The sequence below is a fragment of the Colobus angolensis genome, unplaced genomic scaffold (genome assembly GCF_000951035.1).
Source record: "Colobus angolensis palliatus isolate OR3802 unplaced genomic scaffold, Cang.pa_1.0 Scaffold8, whole genome shotgun sequence".
In the NCBI taxonomy this organism is placed as follows: Eukaryota; Metazoa; Chordata; class Mammalia; order Primates; family Cercopithecidae; genus Colobus; species Colobus angolensis.
In genome coordinates this window covers 6,980,616-6,991,158 of record NW_012121820.1, presented here as the reverse complement: position 1 = coordinate 6,991,158, position 10,543 = coordinate 6,980,616, and the positions used below count along the sequence as shown (strand labels likewise).

At 44.3% G+C, this 10,543-nt stretch overlaps 1 protein-coding gene across 5 annotated transcripts in view; it reads right to left on the bottom strand.

Moving 5' to 3' along the window:
- Window positions 1–10,543, bottom strand: part of SLC13A3 (solute carrier family 13 (sodium-dependent dicarboxylate transporter), member 3) — a 130,368-nt gene that overhangs the window by 54,664 nt on the left and 65,161 nt on the right. For 3 of the 5 annotated variants that reach the window (XM_011928854.1, XM_011928855.1, XM_011928857.1), the window contains exon 2: window positions 110–375. In XM_011928854.1, coding sequence (XP_011784244.1) covers window positions 110–375 — 266 coding nt within the window. Of the gene's footprint in view, window positions 1–109; window positions 473–563; window positions 621–10,543 lie in introns of those variants that run through there. The other 2 variants (XM_011928856.1, XM_011928858.1) reach the window with 2 other exon arrangements.

Sequence of the window (10,543 nt, the reverse complement as noted above, 5' to 3'; positions counted from 1 at the left end):
GATGAGCTTCTTGGCCTGGACGAGTAAACCAAGAAGAGCAGGTATAGGCTCTAGAGGTGTGGTCCCTCTGCCTCTCCACTGTAGGGCTGGAACCGTTACCTGTTCTTACCTTGCCGGCTGGACTCCAACAAGCATCAGGATCTTGAGGGCGATTCGCCGGTGCAGATTCCACTCCTCAATGGCGCTGGCCATGATCAGGCCACTGAGGAAGAGGAAGTTGGTGTCGAGGAAGTACTGGGGGCAGACCTTGTTGGAGGGCAAGATGCCCATGAAGGGGAAGAGGACGATGGGCAGCAGCGCTGTCACTGAGAGCGGCAGGGCCTCCGTGCACCAGTACACCGCCATGAGCAGGATGATAAACAAGCAGCGGCCTTCCTGCAGGAGGAGATGCATGCTCAGAGGGTCAGTGGGGCTCAGGGCAGAGGGGGAAGGAGGCCCAGGGCTCAGGGCAAAGGGGGAAGGAGGCCCGGGGCTGGGAGTAGAGGGGGAAGGAGGCCCAGGGCTCAGGGCAGAGGGGGAAGGAGGCCCAGGGCTCGGGGCAAAGCGGGAAGAAGGCCCGGGGCTGGGTGGAGAGGGGGAAGGAGGCCTGCGGCAGGGCCTGCCCCAGCTCGTTCTCAGGGAAGCAGTGGAGCAGGTGTGTGCCTAAGGCATTGATTTTAAGCAGGTGGCATCATCTTTCTAAGCGTCATTTTGCTCAACTATAAAATGAAGAAGCTATTTTGGTCCACCTCATAGGACTGTTTGAGAATGAAGTGAAATACACTGTGGTCTTAGAGATAAAGATGAGAATGAAAATAGTTTACTTGATAGGGGATCCCAGGAGGTTCTGGGAGGACAGTGGGGAAGTGAAACAGAAGGAAGCCAATCCAGAGAGTGTCCCATGAGAAGGTTACCACTGTGAACACCTGGATCTCAATTCTGATGAGGAACCCTAGGGACAGGCCAGACAGTGCTTCAGAGAGTGTCCCATGAGAAGGTTACCACTGTGGACACCTGAAGTTCAATTCTGATGGGGAACCCTGGGGAAAGGGCAAATCATGCCTTCGAGTTGTCTCAACTGGAGGCAAGCAAGTTGGAGCATTTATCTGCCAACTCCTGGCCATCGTTGGTTGAGGGCTGATACTGGGAGCATTAACTTTCAGCACTTCCGGCATCCTTATGTGCAGACTGAGCACGCTCCTGCAGCCAGAGGAAATGCTCCTGCAGACCATATCAGAGGCAGTAAGAAGCTACCGGTGTGTGCGGAAATGGTGAGCACCAGTAGGGATGTAGAGGGGGCACAGGGAGCAACTGCCACATCCTTACACAGTACTCAGCACAATGCCCAAAACACAATGCATACTCCATAAACAATAACAATAGCTGACATCTGTTGGGCTATTAAGTACTAGGTGCTATTTATTCCTAACAAAATCCTAGTGAAGTAGGTATGATTATTATCCCCATTTGATGGATTAGGAAACTGAGGTGCAAGGAGGTCATTAGCAAGGTAATGGCTGTGCAGACCAGGGTAGACCAACGCAATCTACCTCTATAGCCAGACCTTCATACAAGTGCCCTGCTGCTGTTCTCAGCTGAATATTAGAACCAATGAAGGGCAGACAAAGTAATTTAAGTCTAATCAGTGGTTGTCAGGGCTAGGGTGGAAGGTCTATGTTGTGGGGGCATAGGTAGGGGTTGCAGAGGAGCACAGAGGAAACTTTTGGGCTGAAGGCAATGTTCTATACTTAGATTGGAGTGGTAGCTACATTGGTGTGCACGTTTGTCAAAACCTGTCAAACTACACACCTGTTCTCATCATGAGAGTGATAATGACAATGACTTCACATCTAACGCATCCGTGTCCCACAGGATTCATAATACTTAATGTCCTATTATTCGCGTGGTCACTGTTGGAATTAAACTATTCCTGCCCTGCCCTTGCTTTCTTATGTCCTCTCAAGGCAATGATCTTGCATATTCTAGGAAACATGAACTTTTTCTTGGATTTGGTCCTGTCTGGAGCCATCTTATGGCTCTTACTTCCTACTTACAGTAAGTTTTGTTAACTTTATTCCATGTCCATAGGACATCGAACAGAGCACCATCCTAAGAGAACATATCCTCAGCGAAACAGGACAGGTATCTGATTGCATGGGGGACGCTATGATTAGTTAATCCATCTTAGAGGGAGGCCAGGGAGGGACCACGGAGACCCATCAGACAGCTGTGGCAACAATCCAGGCAAAAGACACTGGCCACTAGGGCCCACTGCCGGCAGTTGTTGGTAGTGAGAAGCAGTTGAATTCTCGATCTATTTCCAAGGTCACGTCTGACAACTTGGCTGATAGATCTGTTGTGATACGTGAGCAATGAGAGAAGTCAAGGGCAATTCCAAGTTGTAGGTCTTGGCAGTGGGAAGATGGGGTTGTCATTTACTGAGATGGGGGAGACACACAGTCACCAATTTCCATACCTTGAAACACACATCCCGAGACTCTGCTTAACACACCCTACATTGGAAAATGTCCAGATTCCCAAGTCCCTTAGCTTTTCTATCAGTTGCTCACATTCACTCATGAAATATATAGATGGGCAAAATGTCTCCCACAGGGAGAATTTCTGTACAGCTCATCCCATTTTCCTATTGGCTTAAGATACACTGTTTTAGAGAAAAAAATTAAACAAGCTGCCACAGTTAATACAAAGTTATCCTTCAGGATACCTAAAATTTATTTATTGGGGGCCAGAGAAGAACAACTGTAAAACAAATAACTCGGCCAGGTGCAGTGGCTCAAGCCTGTAATCCCAGCACTTTGGGAGGCCGAGACGGGCGGATCACGAGGTCAGGAGATCGAGACCAGCCTGGCTAACACAGTGAAACCCCGTCTCTACTACAAATACAAAAAACTAGCCAGGCGAGGTGGCGGGCGCCTGTAGTCCCAGCTACTCCAGAGGCTGAGGCAGAAGAATGGCGTAAACCCGGGAGGCGGAGCTTGCAGTGAGCTGAGATCCGGCCACTGCACTCCAGCCTGGGAGACAGAGCCAGACTCCGTCTCAAAAACAAAAAAACAAAAACAAACAAACAAAAAAACAAATTAATTCAACTTGGAATGAATATCCCAAGAACCCAGGTTATTGGACACACCCATTAAAGGTTGAAAGTAAAAGGAATAATACAGAATCAAACTTCACAGCTAAAAATTCCCTAAGTTTTGATTTGTCACCATCCTTTCAGTTTCTCAAATCAGGCAGATCCATGCATCTCAGAGGTAAGATATCTTTGAGAATCACAAGACCAGAGTCCACAAATGCTAATAACCCCCAGCCCTTTGTTCAAGCAAAATTGTATGTTGAATCCCAATATATAAAACAGACAAACTTTGAATGTAAAAATCAGGAAAAAAAAAGGCACTTTTCTGGACAAGTGGGATAAGGAGCTGGTCACGGGCTTCTCTGTTCTCTGCCTCCCTTCCACCTACCCTGGCAGCCCCTAAACCTCCCCAGTTTGGGGATTCAGTGGCAGATCATCAGATCATCACCAAGCCCCTTTCATTTCCCTGGCTCTACAGATGTGGAGACTCGCATCAGAGAGGGAAAGAGTGAGTCAGCAGGTGGATGTCAGAGCTGTTTCCAGAACCCCAAAGCTCCCCCAACAAGAAGCTGAGACCCTTTTGTGGAAAAGGTCCCCTTTTGTGGAAAAGCCTCAATGTGTGCTTGGAGTCAAAAGGCATCATCCCAGAATTCCACAGAGATAGAGGGCAGGCCCGTCCCAGGTATACAGCACAGCAAACAAGGATGTGGGAAACCAGTGGCACAATAAACAGCACCCTGTTTAGAGAAGATCCTGGAATCCCAACATTCTGCCTACAGAGCTTTAGTAACCACCTGGGGAGCCGGTGTACCCAAGGTTTCAGACTTGGCCAAGGCCACCTCAGCCTTCTTAGGCTGGGAACCTGAATATCACCTGGGGACGATTGGTTTCCACAGCTCAGAGAGCCAAAGGGGCCTTCCTGAAGACACACAGCTTTGGAGAGATGGAGCCACCTCTCCTCTTGAGTCTTAGCTGCCAGTACAAAAGCAGCACGAAACCCTGTCTCTAGCCCCTTATCCTGCGTCATGTTCTTTCATGTAACTGGTTACCACCTGAAAGCAGATTTTATAGCTCTATATGTTTTTTCCTCTATTAGAATGCAAGCTCTAGGAGGGCAGGGATTGTGTTCCCAATGCCAAGAACAGTTCCTGGCACATAGTAGGCACCCAAAATATCTGTTGAATGATGAATACATGCTTCTACAACCTAGAGAAAAAGCTCAAGCCAAGTTATCATTCATTCATCTATCCATTTAGCAAACTTTATTCCTGACCACATGCTTCCCTGGGCTGGAAGCTGGCACAAAGAAAATGACTAAGACATAGTCTCTAAATTTTTAACAAGCAAATCTGACCACGCCAATCAATAACGATTCTTAGCCAGGTGCCTATAGTCCCAGCTACTTGGGAGGCTCAGGAAAGATGATTGCTTGAGGCCAGGAGTTCAAGTCCAGCCTGGGCAACACAGTGAAACCTGGTCTCTAAAAACCAAACAAACAAAAACTACAGTGCTTCTCAAACCCAAATCACCTTCCCAGCCTCTTTCTGCCAAATATCCCTCAAACAACAGATGTGTGTTGGTAAATGTTGAACAATTGGCTCTCTGAAAAACTAGTGTGTGTGTGTGTGTGTGTGTGTGTGTGTGTGTGTGTGTGTGTGTATAAAGGTCTGTATTTAATAACTGGCTACTAGAATTCCTAAAAACTTGACAATCACATTTCCCAAGCCAGCATAAGCTGGCTGCAGCACACCACTGTGGGCCTCCAGGCAGAAGAACATCTGTGCATCATCCCCTGGGCCAGGAAATCTGCATCACAGTCTGCTGCAAAATTGCCTTTCTTCCACCCATGCTTGGTATCCTGCTCCACAATGAATTCATGCTTTTTAAAATATACAATTACTTTCTATCAGATCTTCCTGCTGACCCAAGAAGGAATGCCCCATGTATCCTGTTCTGCGTACCACTTGCCAGACCAACAGGTATCCCAGTTTGTAAATATGAGTCCTTGGTGGAGATTATAATCTCAAATTCCCACAGGAGCCCAGACATACCATAAATGAACTCTTACACCCCTTCAGACAATCCTCATCTTTGCGTTTTGAAAATGATATGACTATAAGATGTTTCACTTTCATCTTAGGTCTATTATGAGACACTTAGACTCCTAGACTGTAGTCCACCCCTCTACTTGGCATTCAAGATTTAGTGCCTAGCCCATCCTTGGCCCTAGACTCCTAGACTGTAGTCCACCCCTCTACTTGGCATTCAAGATTTGGTGCCTAGCCCATCCCTGGTCCTAGATTCCTAGACTGTAGTCCACACCTTTACTTGGTATACAAGGTTTGGTGCCTAGCCCATCCCTGGTTCATCTGCTTCCACTGCTCAAGGAGACAGACATGAAGACGAATCATTCATCCCCCAGAGAGACAACTGCTAAAACAGAGTTTAAGACAGTGAGCTATGGAGCAAAGGTTACAGGGAGCTGTGTCAGGCAGTGGGGTCTGAGAAGGGAAGACACCTCAGCACCTCCTTGCTATGGTCTCAATGTTTCTGTCCCCCCAGATTCATATATGGAATCCTCATCCCCATTGTAGTGGTGATAAGAGGCAGGGCCTTTGGGAGGTGATTAGGTCATAAGGGCTCTGCTCTCACTAATAGGATTAGTGTCCTCATAAAAGGGGCCTAAGGGCCTTCCTTCTGCCATGTGAGGACATAGCAATAAGGCACTGTCTGTGAAGAAAAGAGCAAGGCCCCACCAGGCACTGAATCCGCCAGTGCCTTAATCTTGAACTTCCCAGCCCCCAGAACTGTAAGCAATGTATTTCTATTGTTTAAATATCACTCAGTCTAAGGTATTTTGTTATAGTAGCCCAAATGGACTAAGACAGTCCTCCGTCTCTCCCTTTGGTGCCCACCATTCCTGTTCACACCAGTGACGTCTTCAGATTTCTCTGGCTTTAGAAGCACATTTGGCCAAGACTGCAAAGAAGTAACACTACTAGGAATAGCTCCCAGCCACGAAGATCAGTTGCCTTTCAGTGGGATAACTGAGGCATGTCGAATACCATTTCCCAGAAGTCCCCGGTAAGGCTGAATCCCTGCTGCTGGCAGGAAACTCTTCATTAATACACCTCTATTTCTTCCGTGCTCTTCACTGATTCCCTTGTCCACTGCCCCCAAATTCCTTGCAGTCAAATCATTGTCTCAGGGTCCTTCCAAAGACCCAGTCTAAGACAGAAGTGTTCTCAGAGAGGGTGACATGTTTCTGAGCTATGATTGGAGAGGTGTTTGGCACAGAGAAGGAGAGGGACTGCCTTCTTGCCTATGCTGGAAGCCTCTTTTGTATTTGAGTCAAGAAGAAGGGTTATGTCCTCTAGCTGGATTTGGGGTTTATCTGAGCCAAACCCACTTGAGAGAGGTCCCAGGCATGATCTGATACAAGAGAGTCCAAGCTCTGTCATTAGAGCCTGAGCGTTTAGGTCTCTCCCCTCCATCTGCCCTGCTCTTGACCAATGTCAAACTTCATCGGCTTTCACTGAGACTATTTCTCAACCTTTGCACTTGTCTTTGCGCATCCTCCACATGAGCAGTCAAAGGAATACTTCTAAAATGCACTTCAGATCATGCCACTCCCCTGCTCAAACACTTCCTCTGGCTCCCCATGGCCCCCAGACTCACAGTCATGGCATTCGAAGCTTATCAGGGTGTCCCAGTACAGGCTTCCCACATTCCCCACTTTCTCTGTTCTCCTGGACACAGTTCTCTCAGCAGTCTACACTGCTTGTCAATCTCTGGGCCTTTGCACATGCTTTTCCTTTTGCCAGGAACATTCTTCTACTTCTTCATCTAGTGAATTATGACTCATCCTGTGAGGCCATTTTTATCCTGTGACCCCCACCCTAAAGTCCTGGTCAGTTCCAATATCTATGCTCTCACAGCACTTGGTTCACAGAAGAGCAGAACAGTACAGCGATCAAGAACCTGGGCTTGTTGCAAGACTTCCTGGATTTGAACTATAGCTTGACTACACCATGACTTTTGTGACCTTGGATAGGTGACTTAATGTCTCTGTGATTCAAGTTTCTGTCATTTGCAACTCAGACTCCTGACTAAAACACTCACCTTCTCCATTCTCCTAATAATAAATAATGCCTGACATTTTAATAGAACTTAATGTGTGTGCTTTCATCTTTGCTATTGCAAAATTCAGAATATCTCTGTCACACAGCGATGGAAAAAATAAGAACTAACATTTATTGAATGTGACTATATGCCCGGGACTGTTCTAAGTATGTTATATCTATTTGTTCATTAAACAACCTATGAAAGGAAGGTTAGTATTATTTTCATTTACATTTAGCAAATGAGAAAATTGAGGCACAGAGAGGTTAAGACAAGGGATCTTCAAAAAGTTCATGAAAAAAACTATACAGGGATTTCAAATTTTTGCACCAAAATAAACTCATACTAACTTATTATCAGATGTCTGAACAGAATCTAGTTTGAGGCACTAAAAGGGATAGTTCGAAAACCGCCCCTATCAGAGTTCTATGAATTCTGCTAAAATTGAAGTAAAAACAAACATCAAATTGATGGTGAAGCTTGACGCTTTACGAACAGTTTATGGGGACAATGCCCCAAAGAAATTCTAATTTACAAATGGATAATTTGTTTTAGAAGGGATGAGACTATGTTGAAGATGAAGCCTGCAGTGGCAGAGCATCCACATGGATCTGCAAGGAAAAAAAAATTAATCTTGTTCATGCCCTAATTAAAAAGGACCAACGATTAACAGCAGAAACAATAGCCAACACCACAGATGTCTCAATTGGTTCAGCATACACAATTCTGACTGGAAAATTAAAGTTGGACAAACTTTCCATTTGATGGGTACCAAGACCACTGCACCGAGATCAGCTGCAGATAAGAACAGAACTTTCAATGGAAATTTTAAACAAATGCGATCAAGATCCTGAAGCATTTCTTCTAAGAATTGTAACAGGAGTCAAAACATGGCTTTGCCAGTACAATCCTGAAGACAAAGCACAATCAAGGCAATGGCCATCAAGAGTTGGAAGTGGTCCGGTCAAAGCAAAAGTGAACTGATCAAGAGCAAAGGTCATGGCAACATTTTTGGGGGGATGCTCAAGGCATTTTCCTTGTTGATGTTCTGGAGGGCCAAAGAACAATAACATCTGCTCATTATGAGAGTTTTATGAGGATTAGCCAAAGCTTTAGCAGAAAAATGCTAGGGAAAGCTTCCCCAGAGAGTCCTTCACCACAGCAATGCTCCTGCTCCTTCCTCTCTTCAAACAAGGACAGTTTTGTGGGAGTTTTAATGGGAAATCATTAGGCATCTGTCTTATGGTCCTGATTTGGCTTCTTCTGACTTCTTTTTGTTTCCTAATCTTCAAAAATCTTTAAAGAGCACCCATTTTTCTTCAGCTAATAATGTAAAAAAAGATGACACTGACATGGTTAAATTCCCCAGACTCTTAGTTCTTTAAGGATGGATTAAATAGCTGGTATCATCATTACAAAAGTGTCTAGAATTTGATGGAGCTTATGTTGAGAAACAAAGTTTATATTGTTATTTTTGTCTTTTAATTCCATTTTCTTATGAACTTTTTGAAGTCTTCTCATCTTATAGATGGTTCTGGAATAAAAAAGTTGTGGCTCCAAATCAAGAAAAATACATTGAGTACCCAGGGGGTCTTAAGCAATCTCTATGTGGAACTTCCCAGCACATCACATCCAAGGTCACATGATATCTTCCCAAGAAAGGGTTCTAAAACCAAATAAGTTTTTCAGGAACTGCTCTCCCAACTACTCTGCTAAAAATTCATAATTGGTACACTGAAAGGGCTGACAAATCATGTAGTGCACACATTTTATTTGGCCTTGTCTAACCCAAAGTTTCCAAAATATATTTGACCACAGACTGAAATATTTCTTAAAATCCTCCACAACTTATGCTCCACAGAAAATAAGGTGGTAAATGCTGCCAAATTGTAACCTGCAAAGGTTCATCCATTCAAAATGATTTACTGACTCTGTCTCCTCAACTACTAAGAAAGTTCTCTGAGAAGAGGGACCCTGTTTCTTTTGTCTTGTTCCCTTCTGTGTCCCCAGCACTTGGCACAGTCCCCAACACATTGAGGGAATTGGTATCAGAGTGTGGAATGAGTGAAAGAATAAATGGATTGTGACCCTGACTCTTTGCTGGCCACCATGCTGAAAGTTCAGCAGGTAGAGATGAGTAAGTGAACATCTGTCCTCGAGTTGCTCAGAGTATAGGGATCAGGCAGGTGGATGCCGGGTCAAATAACTACACCGGGACCAACATGTGGTTCTCAGTAAGCCAGGGATACCTAGGGGAAAGTAATTAACTTAGCTTAGAGGACAAGGAAAGATAGCAGGGAACATTTCTCTTAGGAAGAGCTATTTAAACTAAATCTTAGAGAATAAAAGCTTTTGCAGATTCCTAAGGTCAGAGCCTCCCCTTTGTCCAGCAGACACTTGAGCATTCATTTGCCTATTGTACTTTAAAATATGAGGGCGGATTTCCGGAGCAGTAGGAGATCCTTGCAAATTTACTCCTCTAACTCAACAGGAATTGGTGTATGGTGTGTGCGTGTGCGTGTGTGTGTGTTTTTGTGTGTGTGTGATACTCATGAGTAGCATCAAAGTTACAAATTTAAGAAGGCAATATAGCTTCCCTGTTAGGGACACTCTAAGGTCAGAACTTAATAGATGACAAGAATTTTAAAAAGACATGACTCAGATCTTACAATATGAAAGGGGTACAAAAGGGATAGTTTGAACAACTTTTTACCAATAACTTTGATAATTTCAAGTAACCAGAGAAACTTCCTGATAAAACATACCTTTCTCAACTATCAGAAAAAGAAATTAAAAAGCTGAATATTTCAGTGTCTATTGAAGAAACTGAATCAATCATTACAAACCTCCCCACAAAAAAGCTCCAAGCCCTTCTGGCTTCAATGGTAATTCTACCAAACATTGAAGGAATAAATAATACCATCTTGCAGAAACTCTTTCAGAGAGCAGAGAAAAATGGAACACTTCCTAATTCACTTTATGAGGACAGGATAACCCTGTTACCTGGGTGATCCTGACAACGGCATTAAAAGAAAAGAAAATGGAATATAATGGTTGAGAACAGTGACATGCAATCACCTGGAAAATTTCAATTCTGAGGAGCTCTGGTGAGAGTTTCCTTTTCTATGCAGCTTCACATCTCTATGCAGAAGAATAACTACAGTATAATGACAATCACAACCACCAACATTTTTTGAGTATTCTCTAAGTTTCAGGCATCTTCTATGTATTAACTCATTTAACGCCCCTAACAATCTTTTCAGGGAGGCATCTTTTTTTCTTTTCTTTTCTTTCTTTCTTTTTTTCTTTTTCTTTTACTTTTCTTTTTTCTTTTCTTTTTTTTTTTTT